The sequence below is a fragment of the Schistocerca serialis genome, chromosome 4 (assembly GCF_023864345.2).
Source record: "Schistocerca serialis cubense isolate TAMUIC-IGC-003099 chromosome 4, iqSchSeri2.2, whole genome shotgun sequence".
NCBI lineage: Eukaryota > Metazoa > Arthropoda > Insecta > Orthoptera > Acrididae > Schistocerca > Schistocerca serialis.
In genome coordinates, this window is record NC_064641.1 from 947,946,641 (window position 1) to 947,967,628 (window position 20,988).

Consider the following 20,988-nt stretch of genomic DNA (forward strand, 5'->3'; position numbering starts at 1 on the left):
ATTGGAGTCGCAAGACAAGATTTAAAATATCTTCAGAAATAACCTCAGAAAGAAGTAGGCCTCTTGAAAGAAGTGTATAAGTCAGGGAAAATTTGTGTAAACCAACATTATAGGTGACAGCCAATAAAATGTTGGTTCTACTATGTTTGTTATTGTCAGATATTGCCCACTGTGTTATGTTTATTATTTTGAAGACACAATGTGGTTTTCCTTTCATAAAATACGTGAAAACAGTGTACAAACTGCCACAATTTTCTTCCTCTTATCATCCATGCGTTCTAATATGTAGACTACTTCCAAAGTGCCAAAATGTACTAGAATAAATAAAATGGTCATAAAACACCGCACTGTACAATTTTCTTGCTGTGAGGCAGTCGCAATTCCTGAAATCCATTTCCAGTGGCTTCTGGTCTACCAAGGAGAACTGCAGTGCTGAGTCCGTGGATAAATCATGAAAATCTGCCAAATTATGCCACACACAAACAGACCTGACCTGCAGGCTGATCTATGAGACTAGATCCGACAGGCAGGGTCTGCAAATTAGTGGGAAATTATGGGCTTCAGATTGGCAGGCCCAATCCGTTAGAGATACCCACAGAAATGGCCTGCGGTTTTGGCCCCATCATGGAAGCCCATCGGTGTTGCCAACTATTTACATCTCACAGACACCATGGCGATGAAATGAGACTGCAGTGATCAATCCGAGCAACAGATAACTTGTGTGAATACTCTGAAAATTAATAGTAATGAGGGTAGGTAGCAATTCACCATAAAGATGATTACTGAGCTGCAGACAGGCACACAGAAAAGACAATCACACTCTCGCAACTAAATTTTTGGCCATAGCCTTTACCAAAAATGAGAGCGCGCACACATTCACACAATCATTCAGATACAACTCTCGCACACATGACAGCTGTCTCCGGCCGCTGCATCAACAGTCTCTGAGAATCAGATCCAAACAAACCACTCCTCATACCTCCATGCCTCTGCCGGCAGCTGCAAGGCTAGCAGTAAGAAGTGGTGGCAGCACTGACTGCAAGCTGTGCTACAATGGGAAGAAGCAGTAAGGAGGAGGGAGTAGGGAAGCAGCTCACGTACTCAGCTGCGCCCAGCCGATGACAACGTGTGACTTCTCAGTAAGCAAATCATTTCATCTTCTGAGACAAAAACGAGATTTTTCCAGTATTTTTTTCAAATTTCCCTCATGTTTGAAATTCCCTGATTTCCAGAACTTGTACTGGCCTTACAACAGCATACCGAATGTAGGTATCACACAGAGTTACATGGCTGTGAGAAAATTTCCAGTGTTTATTATATAGGACACATTGTCAGCTGTATCAGCAACAGTCAGGTAACTAAGGTTATTAATACCAATGGATATTGTAACATAGTACGCTGGAGTGATCCGTACTGTTTTCATATAACACTATTTTCAGCAACAGTTTTACTTGCACCTGTAGAAAATGGTTATGAGCGGGTGATTAAATTTGTAATACAGCAGTGTTACCAATCACTTAAATTAAAGGAAGATTAGTATTTAAAATCTTTAAATATCAAGCAAAAGGTGACTGGATGACAATGGGAAGAAAACCAGTCGTATCATTTCCTGATAAATCGTCTGGTATTTACCTTAAGCTATTTAGGAAAAGAAAGGAAGGGAGATCAGGGTTCAATTTCCAGTTGGCAACAAGTTCATTAAACACAGAACACAAACTCTGATTCGAGAATGAAATCTGCGGTGTGTTCTTAAAAGGAACCGTACCAGTGCTTGCCTGAAGTGGTTCAGGTAACCTTAATCTAAATGGTCACATGGGGTTTTAACGACGACCCCCTAAATGCCACATCACTGCATCATCCCATTCTTTTCTAGCTACTAGAGAAAAGCTAAACATGAATAGGCAACTACCATTTTGAATTCCATTCCTTGCAAACATGTGTCTTATCTTTACCATACATACATTGATAAACAGTGAATACTAGCACTATCTGACTTTCACGCAAAGATCACAAATTTACTGCAGTTTGACTTGGTGTAAACTCCACGAGGTGGTGTAAACTCCACGAGGTGGTGTAAACTCCACGAGGTGGTGTAAACTCCACGAGGTGGTGTAAACTCCACTGCAGATGATTGCAGTAAAGCTGTATCAAATTTTACTTCACAGTCGAGGGTGCTCCCCATTTCTACCAGATACAAAACATGGTCACGAACTGGCTAGCCCGTTAAGGTTGAGTGCCTCTAATTCACAAACCCTTAGCAATGAACACAGGGAAAAATCATGGCAAGTGCCAGAAAATTACCTAGCGTATTGATTAATCTTTTCCAATACTCACGACTGTATTAATTCCGATAGACGTAAGCAAAAATACCCCCTTGTAACAGAATAATCTTATTGAAATCTTGCCCTCTGCCTTTTCTCTGCCCCGGTGGATGCGTCACCATGCATTTTGACTGGGTTCTCGATTCAGTGTAAACTATCTGAAGAAACAGAAAAATGGTACAATTCACTCTAGTAACATCACAGTGCCAACGGTTGCTACTCAGTAACATGTATTATTTGATATCTATAAGAGCTGTTAAGTTCCCATTTTCAGTATTTCTGGAGATAATTTACACAGTATAAAATATGTAAAACAATCAGGTGTCATCTTAAGGGATGACCAGTTTTGCTTTTGGAAAGACAAAGCACCAGATAGGCATTGTCTGACGTATCAGTATACCTGTGTATTTGAAATTCGACACCCATTTTTCTACCTTTACCATACACATTCACTATATTGCGCAGTAACATAGGTGTCTACCATCCAGTGAAAGCAAGGAAGAATTCTTGTCAGTACTGAATGGAATGAACTGTCTACTAAGCATAGATTATGGACTGAGAGCAAACTGAAGAAAGACTAAGGTAATGAGAAGTAGCAGAAATGAGGTTAGTGAAACTTAATATCAAAATAGAGAACCACAAAGCATACAAAGTGAAAGAACTCTGCTATTTTAGAAGCGAAGTAACATATGATGGGCAGATCGGGGCAAATGCAGACCACCACAGGCAAAGAGGTCATTCCTGCCCAAAACAAGTCTACTACTATCGAACACATCACAATTTGATGAAGATATTTTTCAGACTGTACATTTGGAGCACAGCCTTGTACGGAAGTGAATCGTAGACTGTGAAACACCTGGAAAAGAAGAGAATCTAAGGACCTTAGGTGTGGTGCTATAGAAGGATTTTGAGAATTAGGTGGTCTGATAATGTAAGAAATAAGATTTTCAGTAGAATTATTGAGGAAGGAAATATGTGGAAAATACTGACACAAGTAAAAGACAGGATCTCTTGTTTTGTTTTAGGGTGCAAAAACAACTAGGGTCATGTCAGAACTGTAGAACTAGAGTTAAAAGCGACTACACATTAAGCCCAATTGATGGAAGAAAAGACAGCTAAAAACAGGTACTTTGAGAAAGATCAATAAAATACACCTTAAAGAAACAGGTCTTCAACTAAAGATTAAATGTGCTTCGCCATATCACTATGATGTATAAAAAGTAAAACGTGATTGACGGCCTGCATGACATTCGCTTAAAGGCAGCAAAAAAAGCATTCTGTAAGGAAAGAGCGAACTGTCAAAGATTCAGCAGGACAATGAGCACAAAGTGGTGGGATAGCACCACTTACATGGCAATGGCTAAATAGGCAGTGCCCAATACACAACCTAACTAAAGTGATCTCACTGCAAGAGGGACAGTAGGTGGTCACCTAAGCCAATGGGAAAGTTTTAATTCACCAGAGCTTGTTCCCATGAAGAGAAGACCAGTGGCAATGTGAAAATGACACCACCTGTAGACAAATGGCAACACAGATATCCTCAGAGGGGGACGGGCTGAGGCACGAGGATTGTAGCTTTATTTCCTGTCAGACTGACATGACCAGGGATCCACATAAACATCAACAGTGGCTCCATCAAGAGTGAGCAAGTGAAAGCTTTCCTGAACCCACTGCACTATGGGATGGACTGTGTACAGCACACAGACCCTCTGAAGGGCACTCAGATAATCAGAGCAAATAACACAATTGAAAAACTTGTGTTGCTGACGTAATGCATGGCCTGATACAAGGCTAAGAGCTCTGCTGTACTCAGCAGCGTTACTGAAAATCGTCGGTGCCAATGATGAAGGCATGCCCAACAGTGTGGTCAGTCCAAGAGCCGTTAGTGTACACAAAGGTACTATCACTACGTTCCGTGCAAAGGTCAAGAAACTTAGAGTGATAGATCAAATATGGAGCAGTTTCCTTAGGAAGCCAATGAAGTCCAAGATGAACATGGGCCGCTGTGTGAAGCCAGTATGGTGAAGGTTCACACCCATCGGGAAAGTGATAGGTAGCTTGAAGTTGAGCTGCTGAAGCAAGAACCAAAAGCGAACTCCATGAGGTAACAGAGGAAAAGGACGCACCCCATACTGGCAACCAAAAGATTCACTGAAAGCAGGAAGCATAGGAAGGTGGCCACGCACGGCACACAAATTGCATGCGTACCTGCTGAGGAGGAAGTCACAGCAGTATGACAGCGGTAGTTCAGCAGCTTCTGCATAGACTTCTCAACCAGGCTATTGTAAAAGGCACCAGTGGCCAAACGGATGCCACGATGGATCGTATTGAGACCACGTGTAAGATGGACAGACAATGTAGCTGCATAAGGGAAACACCCATAGTCGAGTTTAGAATGGACAAGGGACCGGTACAAACGAAGGAGGGTGGTCCGATTCACTCCCCAGGGAGTATTGCTGAGGACACATAGGGCACTGATGAACCGCATGCAGTCGATCGGGTAAAACTCACGGAGGACCAGGGAAGATTCCTATCATAGTTCCAACGAATGAAAGAGCAATAGGTCCAAGATGCAAAGACGATGGAAGAAACCAACTGTGATGCCATAAATTCAAACAAACTGTTTGGCAGTGGAAAAGTGAAAGCCATTGTCTATGCTCCATGACTAGAAGACGATAGAGACATCACTGAGGACGCCACTCAAGGAGACAAGTCCATGGAGAAGTGCTATAGATGGCAAAATCGTCAACGAAAAGGGAGCTGGAGATGCCCAGCAGGAGACAGGCCATAAGAGGATTAATGGCAATAACAAAGAGGATGACACTCAGGACAGAACTCGGAGGCATACCGTTTTCCTAGATGATGGTGTCTGACAAGCAGAACCCACATGAACCTCGAAAACTGTCTTTTACAAATTCCTGAAGGAAATCAGGCATGCCACCAAGGAAGCTCCAAGTGTAGAGGATATCAGTCCTCCAGCAGGTATCGTAGGCTTTCTCCAAATTGAAAAAAGTGGCCACAGCCTGGTATTTTCACAGAAAACCATTCATGACATGAGTTGACGAAGTGACGAGATGGTCAATTGCAGAACAGTGCACTCTAAATTCACACTGTGCAGTTGTTAGTAAACTGCGAGACTCTAGACACCATACCAGCTGGGCATGAATCATATGTTTCATCACCTTGCAAACATAGCTGGTGAGAGAAATGGGGTAATAACTAAAAGGAAGGTGTTTGTCCTTACCAGGCCTTGGTATGGGTATGACAGTGGCTTCACACCAGCACCTGGGAATGTGCCTTCCACCCAGACGTGATTGTACGTATGAAAGAAGAAATGCTTGCCTGCAGGGCAAAGGTTCTGTAACATCTGTACGTGAACATCATCCAGCCCTGGGGCAGAGGATCGGGATGAAGCAAGAGCACAAGCTAGCTCCCTCAGAGTAAAGACAACACTGTAGCACTCACTATTCTAAGAAGAGAAGGGTATCCTCCAATCATTTCCGATGAAGGAAGGGAGGGTGATACAGGGAGGAGCTCGAAATCTCATCAAAATAGCGGCCTAAGATGTTGGAGATGGCAATAGGATCCACCATGACATCACCTGTTACTCTCAGGCCGGAAATTGGGGAATAGATCTTGATCAGAGATTGACCCACATGACGAAAGAGGGAGTGGAACTGTTAAAAGAAATAGCTTTTTTGCTATCACGAAGAATGCGACAACAATGAGCATCCAACTGTTTGTAACTAATGCAGTTTGTCATTTTGTAGGATGACTGTCAAAAACGTGGAGAGCATGTCTCTGCACGCAAAATTGCATTGCAGCACGCCTCAGCCCACCAAGAGCACAGTGCAGCACAGAAGAGCAGCGAGGAATGGAACATTCTGCAGCAGTAAGGGTAACGTTTGTTAAGTTATGTATCTTGTCACCACAACTTGGGAAATAGGGTTCGTTGAAGGTCGCAGGGGAGGAGTAAAGCCTCCAGCTGGCCTTAGAAAGCTTCCGTTTGGGTGTGCATGCAGGTGGGGTAGGAATCAGTAGATGGATAGCACATGGGAAATAGTTGCTCGAGTACGTGTCAGAGAGAATGGACCACTTGAGATGATGGGCAAGCTGGGCAGTGCAGAACAAAACATTCGAATGATAACAGGTGTGTATGGAGTCTGAAAGCAATATGGTTGTTCCTGTGAACAGAGAAGGGCACACCTCTGACGCGTTCTGGGAGAACTCCGAAGGGGATGGTGCACATTAAAGTCACCATGCAGCAAAAGGAGGTGAGGGAGTTGCCCAATAAGCGGGAGGAAGTTTGCCCTGGTGACACTGGATGATAGATGGATGTAAATAGCACGAAGGGAAAACGCCAGGTGTGGAAGGAAAACGTGGACTATAACAGCTAGAGGCTGAGTACTCAGGGAGATGGGTTGACTATGAATGTCATTCCTGATGAGCAGCACAATTCCCCCAACAAATGGAATGCCATCCTGAGTGAGGTGAACGCAGACCGGTAAGAAATGCAGCAGCTCAAAGCGGTTGTGAGAACATAATTTTGTTTCCTGGAGGCAGTGGACAAGCAGACATTGCAATTCTAAGAGCAGCCGTAAGTCCTTTATGTTGGATTGAAGGCCACAAACCTTCCATTGGTAGTCATTACAAAGAGGGGAGGAGGGGGGGGATGAAGGAGTGTCACACCTTGGCACCTGCTGAGTGCCTGCCTTCTAACTGCTACAGGGCACTGAGGCTGGAGGATACTGCCATGAAATCTGCAAAGCCATCAGCATTCACCTTCTATTAGTCTGCAGAGTTAAGGTCAGAAAAAACGCTTGTCAGTGCGCACAGACATCACGGAGGTCAGCTGGGCATGGGTATCATGTGGTGACACCATTATTGAAGAGGATCTCTAAGTTGGTGAAAGAGATGACCTTTGTTCGATTTCTTGGAGCCTTCGCAGCTGGCAGATGGAAGACTGTGACTTTTGCTGGCTGGAGGGACGCAGAAAGTCTTCACAGGAGTATTCATTTTGTCCTTTCTGGCCTGTTAGTCATGTAGCAGGTGGCTTCTTCCTTAGAGATGAAAAGTTTCACAGCTGGAGGAGGAGATTGGAATGCTACCATGACACCGCAGTGCTGAATTTGAGGTCATGTCTATGTGACCATGCCCTTTGTGGAGCGAGAAACAACAAGAACAGTACTGTAAGTACTGGATAGTAGAATGCAGGGTTTCTGACTAGCCACCAACTGGGTAAAGCACTTTTTCCTTCACCCGGATCTCCTGGGCAGAACCCTCATCAAGATACACAGGACAATCTCAGAGGCAGTGGCATGGTCTCCATTGCAGTTGATACAGGGGGGAGAAGGAGACGGACAATCGCCCTCGTGTGCATCCCTACCACAGGTTACACATTTGGCCGGGTGTCCACACATGGCCATTCGAGCGTGGTTGTATCGATGACACTGGTAGCAGCATATCAGGTTGAAATATATGGCCAGACTGCGGTAACGTCATAACCTGCTTTGATCTTTTACAGAAGCAGCACTCCATCAAGAGTGAGAAAAAGAGTGTGTGTGAGCACTAAGGAGGCATCTTCATTCTTCATCAGCCAATGGACTGCAATGACATCCTGATAAGAGACATACGTTTGGATTTCTACATTTCAGACCATCGAGCAGCCTAGTGTAGATAACACCACGGGAAGAATTCAGCATTTGATGGACCACGACACAAACAGGATAGCCATGGAGGGGCAAAGCTGCAAACAGTTTTTGTGCTTGATAATCAGAAGTAGTCTCCAAATGCAAAGTGTCATTACATAAACGAGAGCAAGATTCCACAGGGCCAGCAATTGCATCAACACCTTCCTGAATAATTAACGGACTTGCGGTAGCAAAGGACTGACCTCCGTCAGTACATGAAACCACGAGGAACTGTCTTTGAATTGTTAGCCTCATTTTGTTTATGTTTAGTAGTGACTGACTGAAGATGATTATGTCATGGCTTGGAAATCCCCCAGATTGCCAGCGTCTCCAATAGCGCCCTCCTTCCAGCTGGGGGGTCCATTCAGAAGGGCACGCACCCACCTTACGTGATTTCGGAAGGTAACAGCTCAGGCTATCACTCCCTCCATGGACCTGGCCTGTACCATGATGAGTTGGGTTGAGGGGGTACTCGACATCACGGTCATCAGCACGCTGGCCTGTACCAGGGGGTACACGCAAACCATACATGTCAATCTGGGGCTGGGAATTATGCGTTACCCTGTCACCTGTTACACGTTAGACGTGTGTGCTGGCCTTCGGAGTGCACATGGAGAAAGAAAGAAAAGTGGACCCTCAAATGCCGAAGCCTAGAAATGATAGATGTTGAACGAAGAAAGAAAAAAGGAAAGAAAAACACTGGAGAGACTGTTCTGATACCAGCTTCTGAAAAGACAGAACACAATTCCGAAAACATCCCAGACATGTTGCCCAAGGGAGGGCAAAACAATAGCAAGAGGATACACATGCAGCATGTAAGAGAAACGCTGCACAGGCTGGTGGCCTGTGGAAGCCAAAGAGCCCGCCCCCCGTCGGGAAAGACAGGATCAGAAATGCCAAAACTCATGATCTAAATAAAGTTGTTCTATGATATTTTGCATAGTCAATGAAGGTGCAGAGGCTTCCGTGTTATATTTTCAATTGTAAACTACAAAGGTCACACATAAAACTTTTTCTGACAGTAGCATAACTTTATTCAGTATTATACATTACATACACGAAACTACACTACTAAACAGAATGTTTTATTTTCTTGGTCTTCTCATTTGCAGATTTGGCCTTATGCTTCAATTTCAGGGCTATAATCTTTTTCTTCTGTTCAGTTTTATTTATTTTCTGTTTCTGTAAAAAGAAAAAAGATATAGTAAAGTTATTGATGACAAATAGCACTATTTATAACAAAGCACTACACTATAAAAATTTAAGACTTGAAATTCCAAAATTTCTATACTAGCTCTGGCACAGTAGAAGTGACTGCCAGCAACAGATAACAAATTCAAATTCTCAATGGTAAACCTTACGCACACGTGTGTGTGTGTGTGTGTGTGTGTGTGTGTGTGTGTGTGTGTGTGTGTGTGTGTTTGTGTGTGTTTGTGTGTGTTTGTGTGTTTGTGTGTGTGTGCTCGTGCAAGGGGGGGGGGGGGGGGGGGGGGTGTTTAGCTACTGAAGCAGCTGCCTTCAACCGCTGTACTGATATATCACATGGCTCCTTTCTTTCGCCATATATTTTTAAAATTTAAAGTATACAGTTATAACATAGTAGTATGTTTCATAGTAGAAATACCTTACAAAATTTAGAAAGAAGTTGTTCCAATATGTCTTCTAACTAGGTCTATCAGGCACCAACAGTTTTTTTTGTCTGCGTGGTATGATTCTGACCTTTATTAAGAAGGTCTGATAAAGCATTTCCTTAGCTGTGTACATAAATCTTCTTACACCTGTGGTTGTGGTAGTGGGCATGGTGGATAGTGGACCAGACTGAACCTTTCGAGGGGCAGGGAGCCCTGCCACAACGGCAACTATGGCTTTTCCTGATTTTTCTGTCACAGTGATGAAAGTGTTATAGGTTTCAAAAGAACTGCAGTGGCCCACGTGCTTTGACATACGCATGTATTACTGCTTGAACTAGCAACCTCCGTTTGAATGCTATCGTTCTTCTGAACTCACTGTTGAAGAACTTTAGCAGAGGAGGTAGCCTGTGGCGGGGGGAGGGGGCCGACGGTTGCGTGACCTTATAGATTTTTTGGGCTCACTGTATGGGATGTGCTTTGTTGTTTTCATCTCTTGTATTTTCCTTCCTTGAAGGCAAACACTGCAATCCATAATCCAAATACAGCGAGCCCCAGAGAAGTTTACACTTTTAGAGGAGATAAATGACTCCTTTGTAGGTTTCCTTATCATATTTGCCACAAGTGGCTTCTCCGTGATACCTCAGAGTAGTGTGCTCATAAGTGCTGGCATTTAAAACAGCACATTGTGTTGGGAGAGGCCACACACTGAGGCGAAGGTAACCTGCCTTGACGTGCTCTGGAAGTTAAAAAAAAAAAAGCAATTTGACAAGAAAGCCATTCACCATTTTCATGATATCTTGCAGATCAACACTGCCTTCTTGGGTCCATTCAGCTTTCAGTTCTTCTTTGGGAATATCCACCAGATTCCTACAAGTCAACACCTTTGCTGTAGTCAAGTTGGTGTGCAGCTCAGTTTCAGTGGTATATTCTCCAAGGCCTTTTGCTTTCTGCAGGTTCATTGCCTGTTAGAAACTAGAGGTTTTGGCCAATCACGTCCCATTGTGCAATCACTTGACAGATTTTAATGTACCTATGTAGCTTCTTAAGCCCTTCTGCATGTATTAAGGTGTGTCTTTCAGGAGTCCTCTTGTTAGATTTGGTGTTAATAGTTACGAGTGATCTACCCATTCCACTGGGATGAGGGGGAGAAAATTTCGAGGATTCCATCTTGGTCCCAACAGCAGCCTGGAGTACAATGATCCCCCCTTTGCACTGAATGGTGCTTGTTGAAGCATACCCAGAGCTTACAATGACAGAGGACTGGTGGTGCTTACCAGGAGCCCTGGAGTCGCCAAGCCAGTACCTAGCAAATAAATGCTGAGCCTCCAACAGTGGGAATTTGCAGCCCATTCCTTCTAAACATAAATTCTTAACCACTATGCCACCTCAGTTGGTCTTTACGTACATTTCACTAAATATCCCACCTTCCCATTTTTATCAGCATGGAAGAATTAATCTCAACAATTTAAGAATTTTTTAGTTCATAATGTACAGGTACTTGCTGCATTTCATAGTTATTTGTGTACTGCATAATGAGAGCTACAACCTAAACAAATTTGAAATACTAATTAAACAATCTAACATCGAGGATAGAACAATGACAATATTATGGAAAGGATAGACTGCAACTCACCATATAGCAGAGGTGCTGAGATGCAGATAGGCACAACAAAAGACTGTCGAACATATGCTTTCGCCTGAAAAGGCATTCATTGGAATATGACAACGCACGCATGCACGCACGCAAAACACACACATGAGTAATGTCTCTGGCCTCGGCACCCAGAGACTGTAGTCATGTGTGTGGACTGCAACTGCAGGTGAGAGAGCATGTGTGTGGTGTCCAATTTTGATGAAGGACTTTATGGCCAAAAGCTTTCTGTTTGACAGTCTTTTTGTTGTGCCTATCTGCGACTCAGCTGCTATATGTTGAGTAGCAATCTATTCTTTTTCCTAATACCGAAATACTAATTAATGGTAGTTTTACCCATATTCCCACTGTACTGTAAATTTGTTTACTTATGGGGCAACTAAGTAAATTCAATGGGGCACAAAGAGAACTGAATTGTCTAAAGGGTATTCACCTGCGACAACGATGTTTAATATGAATAATAACTTTAAGAAAAACAACATGTATGCATGTAACTGGAACCTATGTAATTATATATAATACCTATTTGACTGTGCTATCAGACACAGGAGAAAGGTAAAGTAGAAAATGTAAGACAATAAGTATTACAGATTACATTTACCTGCTTCTTTAAGTACCACCACATCAGCAATAAATCTAACATAAAAAATTGATGTGAAGATCTGAATTTTAGTATAGCAGCTGTACATTTTACGACCACACAAAAACAGGAAAACTTACTTTCTTCTGCTTCCTATCAAGACTCTTTTGCCCTTGGAAAGGCAACCTTTTCTGTTTTGGTTTCACTGTTTTATCTGATGTATGTTCAGAAAATTTTCTGTCTGGAATGTTACTTTCTTTACTGCTGTGCTCCTTCCTCTTTGCAGCTTTCATTCTGACAATATCTTTGAAATGAGGATTTTGTCCAGATTTTCTGGCAGAATGACAGTTCATTTTGTTACTGCGGTTATTAACTCCAAATTTCTTCTTTCGAATGACTCTTGATACACGTAGTGGCCTGTCTTTGAGTGATGTTCCATGAAGATTTAATGCCAGTTCCACTGCATCTGCACTCTGTAGAAAAGAAAGAGATATTTTTCAAACGAGTCACTGATTTTCAAAACCTGTTAATTTGCCGCCCCCAATAATAACCGTTATATATGTCAAAAGAGCATGTTTTGAGCAGCACAGTTTAGAACATAACACAAGTACCAGAAGCTGCTATTTCTGTTATAAAAGTAACTATAAAGTTGTCTGAAGTTACAGACACTGTTATATCCATGATTGCCACAGTTTCAGTAGACGATAAATTCAAGACAACAAAACAGGATCTAAAAACCGTTATAATGAGTTCACATTTAATGATCTGAATAAAGATGTATTTCTAAAACCCGTTACTTCAGTGCACTTGTCAAATTGTTTTTAGAATACATTTTAAACATTACACTAACTTCTCTTGTGAGATTAACGCAACTATTTCGTTTATTTTTCTGTATTTTATATTTTTCATATTGGTATATCTGTTAAGTTGAATCTTGGCATAAATACACATTATTGAGTAACAGCTGATCACTTAGCTGAACTTAACACATTGTAGGCCTCATTTTAAGAAGTACACTACATAAATCATGGATAAGTAAGCCTTAGTATTTTCCAGCCATTTCATTGCACAAGCTCCTGTAGTGGAATTGTGCAAAAGCAGCAGATGAAGAAACATTGGGCAAAAATGTTGAAAAGAAAATGAGGTAAGCTATTTATTATTTTCCATTTATAATATACTTCTGCTTGCTTTCTGAAATAACATTCTTATAGCCAAGTAAATTTGTAGTATCTAATGTCCACTGCATTTACATCACCATACATTCCAGCAAGGGATTTCCAACAACGGCCTTATGGAAGCATGTGGGCAACTTTCCTTGCAAGATATAGAAGTTCATGCAACACCTGACAGGCCCTGAATGATTTCATTCTTAAGTACACAATCAGTAAAGTGGAGAAAGTCATTAGAAAGACTAAATACAACATTCCAAAGCTACATAATGGGTGGCTTCAGTGACACAGTGTCTGTAAAAAAGTATTCACTAAACACTTAGGGTAGGGCAATATCGTGTTCAGAATCTGTATAAACAGTTTCCGGAGACTGGAGTAACTCCCATGGACAGAAGAGATGGTAACAAAATCTCACACTTATGGTGATAGGAGGTGGTCTGTGAAAGATGTTACTGAAATCATTAAAACCTACTGAGAAACATTACTGTCAGAGGAAAAACATTCACATGCAATATTTACATAGAGACCTTTCAATTTCCAAATTATACAAAATGCATTTGATAATTATTACAATATTAGATTTAGATCTCCTGTCCCAGATCAGGACGTTGTGTTTTGCTATACATGGTTAGAAAATGAATTCTAACAAGGTTCATGTCAAAATGCATCCTCAATTTTCATAGACTGTGCAATAAAAATCTAAAAAATATACATACACTAAAGCTACTAGCCTCTGGTTATGGAGCGCAAAATAAAAATCGAGTTATAATTGACATATGCAGAATTGTCCACAAAACATTAAACATGTCAACCTTATTTTTTCAGTTGTCAGCCATTCATATATCCCTGCTGATCACATATTTGGTCCGACTGAAAAGGAATTACTTTCAAAGAGCTCTATCTTGAACCCCAGTAACTACTATGGCATTGCCAGAAACTTACAGACACACTACAAACTTTGATCAGATGTACATGTTGTTGACTGGAAGACATCTCTTAAAGTAGCCATGAAACCTCCCTCTGCGTGGCACTTTCAGTTTAAGCTTTCAAAAAGTACATTATTTAAAGAAAGATCAGAGCACTATTACTACTCAATGGGAACAAAGTTATAACACTGATATCAGATGTGGTAATAGTATCTGCAGAAAGGAAGTAAAAATCAGCAAATATAAATGAAAGTTTCATGACAAAAATAGTTAATCTGCAACAGTCCTTTTACTGAACCACTATGGACCAGGTTGGATGGACATTGATGAACTTTCATTCTACAAGGATGTCTTCAAACAGCAGTCTGGAGCTGAACTGGATGAAGAATCTGATGTCAAATTTACCTGATGAGGCTAAGAGCAGATTTAAAAAGTAGTGATTCATAATGATATGCTATTTTAATACAAAGTTAACAATTGTTCAAAAAATATTAATTAGTAGGTAAACACTGTTATTCTTTCTTAAACACTGTTATTCTTTCTTTTCTTATTTTTCATGTGTACCCATCATTTTAATGCCAAAACATTTCCAAAAACTTACATCCAGATTATAGTTCCGAAACCTGTTACATTTAAAGACAATATTCATTTTAAACAAAAATATTGTGGTGTGATTTATGGGAAGTGTAAATATGAGTCCAAAATATAAAAGAAAATTGTAATAAATACATAATAACAATAAAACCCATATAACAACTGAGTGACAGTTGGTTTTTTTTTTTTTTTTTTTTTTTTTTTTTTTTTTTTTTTTTTTTCCCCCTGAAAATTTTTATTACATGGAGGTAAGGGACTTTTGAAACAGTCAAGTTTCATATGACTACATCTAGATCATTCGTAAAGATTTCATCTTTTACCTAGAGAATGTTAAGACAAAGAAACATTTTTTTAAAGGAAAAGAGCAGCCACCTACAATGTTTCATGAGGACACCCTCAGAAATACCCAACCTAACAAAATGCAAATTTTGAGAGGAAACATCTTTAGTTCTCTACAGGGTCTCCTTTCAGATTGATATAGCGATGTTCAATAGCTTTGATAGTGTGCTATAGTGAGAATCATCTAGCTCTGCAAAACAGCCTTCAACTGCAGATACCACCACTTAATTTTTGGCCCACCTTTTATGAGGAAGCCATTTCTTGAAGTTTTGAGAACAAAAAAATATCCAGAGGAGGCTACATCTGGCAAAGAGTGCATGAAGAAGCAATTCGAATTTTTAACTCTTTGATATTGGTCATGGCAGAAATGGATGTGTAAATTGGTGCAGGACCATGATCAAACGTACCTTTCTTTTTCGCTAAATGAAGCCATTTTTGCTCGATTTCATAACTCAAAAACTGCAATAAGTTCGCATAATACTCGCCATTGACTCCTCCTCCTTTTTGAAGATAATCAATGAAAATAACACCACACACACAAAAAAACCTGATGTGCTGACCTTGTCTGCAGATGGAATGTTTTTGCCTTCTTTGGAGCTGAGTCTCCCCTTCCAGCTGATTGTTTCAACTGTTCCTCTGCCATGTTTCATTCAGGGTTATGAACTGATGCAAAAACTGGGCTTTACTGCTGTGGAACATCAAACACCAGACTGAAACATCCTCACAATGCTGTTTTTGTTCCACTGCGAGTAAATGCAGCACCCATGCTTTCTCAGATTAAAATTTTCCATCAGTATGCAATGGAACAGCAATTCTTGAAATACATACAACATAAGCTAGCTTGCATATCTTCAGTTGATGGTCATTCAATACAATTTTGTGAATTTTCTCCACAATATCTACATCTACATATACGATCCGCAAGCCAACGTACAATTTTGGTTTTAGGGCGCAAAACTGCTATGGTCATTAGCGCCCGGTCTGTGACTTAAGAAAAGGGAAAAAACGGAAATGGAAACCAGCAGCAATGGGAACGAAACTCAAAAAATTGGAGAAACTAAAAGCAGAAGGAAAGCTTAAAAAACCACTACAGAAAGGGGTTGGTTGTTCCCAAAAAGAGCTTCAAATGACTGACATCATCTCACTGGCACTAATAAACTCGAGAACGCGATCGGCTGAGCGCTTGTCATCTGCTAAAATGGACGATATATCAGACGACAGCTGTGGACGGGCGCATAACGGAGTAAAATGGGGGCACTTAAGTAAAAGGTGTCTTACCGTCCACAGCTGAGAGCAGTGGGGACAGAGTGGGGGAGGATCGCCGCTTAAAAGATGTCGATGACTAAAAAGACAGTGCCCTATCTGGAGTCTAGTTAAAATTACCTCCTCCCGACGGCACGTTTGGGAGGAAGAGGTCCAAGCACAGGGAAGAACTTTCACATCCCGCAATTTATTATGGGGAAGTGTCGACCAATGTGCATGCCATAAAAGAATAACACGACGACATAAAAAACTCTATAGATCGGCGAAGGGAATCGTGCGAATAGCTGGCCGAAGAAGAGAGACTGCAGCCTTGGCCGCTTTATCGGCCACCTCATTTCCACAGATACCAACGTGTCCTGGGATCCAGAGGAATGCCACCGAGACGAGAGTGCATGTTGGAGTTCCCGCATGGAGAAAACAGTATTGTAGCTTTCGCAATTTTGAGAGGAGAAAGCAAGAGGTCACACTTCCACTGCACGTTTCTTCGGGAGAAATGCTGGCGGGTGATTTGAAGAGCTCGAAATTTCAGCAAAGTGTTGACGCAATGAGTTAGAAATTGCGACGGGGTCCACTAATGTATCGTGCGAGACAGTGAGCCTAGAGACCGGGGAGAAACTAGGCGCGCCCGATAACCGTCGAATCCGACTCCAAACTTCCGAGGAGGGAGTGAAGGTGTTCAATGAGCTAGTAAAGAAGTCCCAGCTTGCCTTCTTGCTATTGCGGATGACTCAACGGCACCGCGCACGGAACTGCTTATAACGGATATAGTTTGCCAAAGTAGGATGGTGTCTGAAAACACGAAGAGCACGTCGCCGCTCACATATTGCGTCACGGCATGCCTCGTTCCACCAAGGAACTGGGGGGGTGCCGGGGCAATTCGGAGGTGCGAGGTATTGAACGTTCCGCAGCTGTAAGAATAACGTCTGTAATATGAGTGACCTCATCGTCGACGCTAGGAAAGTGACAGTCATCGAATGTCGCTAGAGACGAAAAAAGTGTCCAATCGGCTTGGGCAAACTTCCAGCTTCTCGAGCGCATATATGGCAGTTGTGGCTGCAATCAAAGGACACATGGAAAGTGGTCACTCAAGTGTGTATCATCAAGGGCGAACCATTCGAAGCGCCGAGCTGGCGGAACTGTACCGACCGAAAGGTCCAAATGAGAGAAATTTGTCGTGGAGGCAGACAAAATGTAGGGTCCCCAGTGTTGAGGCAAACAAGATCCACTAGGTGGAAGATGTCTAGCAATAGTGCGCCACGCAGACAAGGATGTGGAGATCCCCAAAGCGGGTGGTGGGCATTGAAGTCCCCAACCAGCAAATAGGGGGGTGGAAGCTGACCAAGATGATGGAGATCAGCTCGTGCCATTGGTGTGGACGATGGAATGTATACAGTACAAAGAGAGAAGGTGTATCCAGAAAGGAAAAGACGGGCAGCGACAGCTTGGAAGGAAGTGTTTAAGGGGATTGGGTGATAATGGAGAGTATCATGGAGAAGAATCTTAAGTCCTCCATGTGCTGGAGTGCCTTCAACAGAGGGGAGATCAAATCGGACTGACTGAAAATGGGGGAAAACAAAGCAGTCATGAGGACGCAGCTTTGTTTCCTGAAGACAGAAGATGACCGGTGAGTAGGATCGTAAGAGGATCGACAATTCATCCCGATTGGCTCGAATGCCGCAGATATTCCAATGGATAATGGACATAGGGTAGACAGAAAATGGAAGAATGTGACCATGGTTGCCGTCAACTCAACGACTGCTCAGAGCTTGTGACCGACAGTGTGGAACGGCACTCAGCCGAAGGCAGAAGATCCTGATCCATAGGTTGTTCAGGAGCAGCTCCTGCCACCAGCGATCGGCCGGTTGATCGGCCGCCAGCAGTGGGCCTCGGCGACACAGAAGACGGCCGAGAGCATTTACCGCCAGGTGGTGCCGTAGATGAGATACGCCGTGGTGGAGAAGGAGAGGAACTGGGTTTCTTATTAGCCTTCTTGGAAACATGATGTTTAGATGGAGGAGGAACCGATGGTTGTGAAGTTGGGATACGTAAAAAATCTTCACGAGTATGCTCTTTTTTGGAAGTCCGGGTGTCTGACTTTTGGGATCGAGAACCCGATGAAGGGTGAGACATAGAGTGAGCAGGCGAAAGTGGGGAGGTTGAACGGGCGATCTTTGCGCTGGCCGATCTGATGACCGTGTCACTAAAGGTGAGATCACAAGTCTGCGTGGCCGCCTCCTTTGTTGGCCGAGGAGAGTCAAGGACAGTGCTGTATTTTCCTGTTTGAGGAACAGTGGGCTTTCGACTGGCGAATGATTTTCAAGCAGCAAAGGTCGACACCTTTTCCTTCACTCTGATTTCCTAAATGAGCTTTTCGTCTTTAAAAATGGGGCAATCTCAGCGTGGTCACCCATACAGTTGATGCAACGAGGGGATGGAGGTGGACAAGCACCCTCATGGGCATCCTTGCCACACGTAACACATTTGGCCGGGTTGGAGCAGGACTGGCTGGTATGATTGAACCGCTGACACCGATAGCAACGCGTAGGGGTTGGGACGTAGGGGCGAACGGAAATTATCTCATAGCTCGCTTTTATGTTCAATGGGAGTTGAACTCTGTCAAATGTCAAGAAGACAGTATGGATTGGAACGACGTTAGTGTCAACCCTTTTCATGACTATGAACAGCCGTTACGCCCTGGTCAGACAGGTAGTGTTGAATTTCCTCGTCGGACAATCCGTCAAGGGAGCGTGTATAAATGACTCAACATGAGGAATTTAAAGTGCGGTGCGCTTCCACCCGGACAGGGAAGGTGTGGAGCAGTGAAGCACGCAGCAATTTTTGTGCCTGGAGGGCACTGACTGTTTCTAACAACAAGATGTCATTCCGTAATCTGGAACAAGACTTTACAGGACCTGCAATTGCGTCGACACCTTTCTGAATAATGAAAGGGCTGACCGTGGAGAAGTCGTGACCTTCGTCAGACCAGGAAACAACAGGGAACTGTGGCAGCGATGGAAGAACCGTCTGTGGCTGAGGCTCAGTGAACTTACGCTTGTGAGCAGACATAGTGGAAGATGAAGAAACCATTGCCGAAGAACCCCCCATGATTACCGGCTCCTCCCTTGTGGGGCCCTCTCTGAGGGCATTCCCACCTTAGGTGATTGTTCACACCTCAGGTCACACCTCCCGGGAAACGGACGGAGGGACCAATCAGCACTTTTGGAAGGTATCAGCTCGGGTAATCACCCCTCCCTGGGCCTGGCCGTTACCAGGGGGTACGTATGTGTCCTACCTGTCTACCCGGGACTGGGAATTACGCGTTACCCTGTCACTGGCTACGCATGAAAGTGCGTGGGTAGGCCTTCAGACATGCACAGGGAGAAAAAAAGAGAAAGGAAAAAACAAAGAAAGGGAAAGGAAAGAAGAGAGGGGGGGGGGGGGGGTAGGGGGGGCGAAGATGGGGGGGATAGGGAAGGATGCGGAAATGGGAGGTATGCAGCCTGGAAAGGAAGGAGGGCCACATTAGCTCGGGGTCCCGTGCTCATTACACACGTATCCACAAAGGAGTTGTGGACCCCCTGGGGGGCTGTATGCCTCTGTAGGAGCCCTAATTTCTATTATATTCAGGGTCCTTGCATGAAATGTTCTGCAGTCAGCTTCAAATGCCTTTCTCCAAGTTTTATCTATGCTGTTCCTCAAAAGGAGCATTGCCTTCTCCAAGATTCCCCATTCGAGTTCCTGAAGCATCTTCATAATACTTGTGTGATATTAAAACCTACTGGTAACAAATCAGGCAGCCCGCCTCTGAACTGCTTCGATATCTTCCTTTAATCTGACCTGATGTGGATCACAAACACACTTGCAGTACACAAGAATGGGTTGCTCTACTATAAACAAGCAGTTTCCTTTACAAATGAACCACACATTACAAAATTCTCCCAATAAACTGAAGTCAACCGCTTACTTTCACTGCTACAATCCTCACATATTCGTTCCATTTCTACTGCTCTGCTACATTACCTACATATTTAACTGACCCGACTGTGTCAAGCATTTTCCAACACACCTGCATTAATTTACGAGTTTATACATTTAGAGCTAGGTGCCATTCATCACACCAACAAGAAATTTTGTGCAAGTCATTTTGTACCCTCTTATAGCCACTAACCTTCAACACCTCCCCATATATCCCAGCACCATCAGCAAACAACCACAGGTTTGTGCTCATTCTGTCTGCCAGCTCATTTATGACATAGAAAGTAATAGTGGTCTTTCAACATTTCCCTGGCGCACTCCTGACGATAACCTCGTCTCTGATGAACCCTCGCTGCTGACGACAACACATTGGGTTATGTCTTCAAGCCACTCACTTATCTGGGAACCTATTCCATACGCATGTACCTCTGGTAACAGTCAACAGTGGGACACCGTGTGCAATGCGCTTTTGGAAGTCTAGGAGTGCGGAATCTGCTTGTTGCCTTTCATCCATTTCACACGGTATCATGCAGGAAAAGGGCAAGCCGAGTTTATAAAACTGTGCTGATTTGTGGACAGAAGCTTTTCCACCCCAAGGAAATTTCTGGTGTGGTTATCTCATCTGACTGACCATTGCTAAGTTCGTCTTGGCAGTTTGTAAGGCCTCGCTTGAACTATGCCACCCAACAATTTACTTCTGTGAACAAAAGAGCAGACTCTCCCCAGATCAGAATCTAACTCAGCTTTAATATTAGTTGGATTGAGACCTTTCAAAAGTAACTATCACAAGTCTGATCCAAGTTTACTAAGTTTCTGAATGTGGTCACTATTGATGACTGGCAAATAAAC

General features: G+C 43.0%; 1 protein-coding gene across 2 annotated transcripts in view; it reads right to left on the bottom strand.

Annotated features, from left to right (window-relative positions):
- Nucleotides 1-9,021: 9,021 nt before the first annotated feature.
- The window catches only part of LOC126473603 (RNA-binding protein 34), an 89,350-nt gene continuing 77,383 nt past the window's right edge, over nt 9,022-20,988 (bottom strand). For both annotated transcript variants that reach the window (XM_050100765.1, XM_050100766.1), the window contains exons 5-6: nt 12,014-12,346; nt 9,022-9,193 (exon numbers count right to left, since the gene is read on the bottom strand). In XM_050100765.1, coding sequence (XP_049956722.1) covers nt 9,083-9,193; nt 12,014-12,346 — 444 coding nt within the window. In that variant the 3' untranslated portion in view covers nt 9,022-9,082. The remainder of the gene's footprint in view (nt 9,194-12,013; nt 12,347-20,988) is intronic.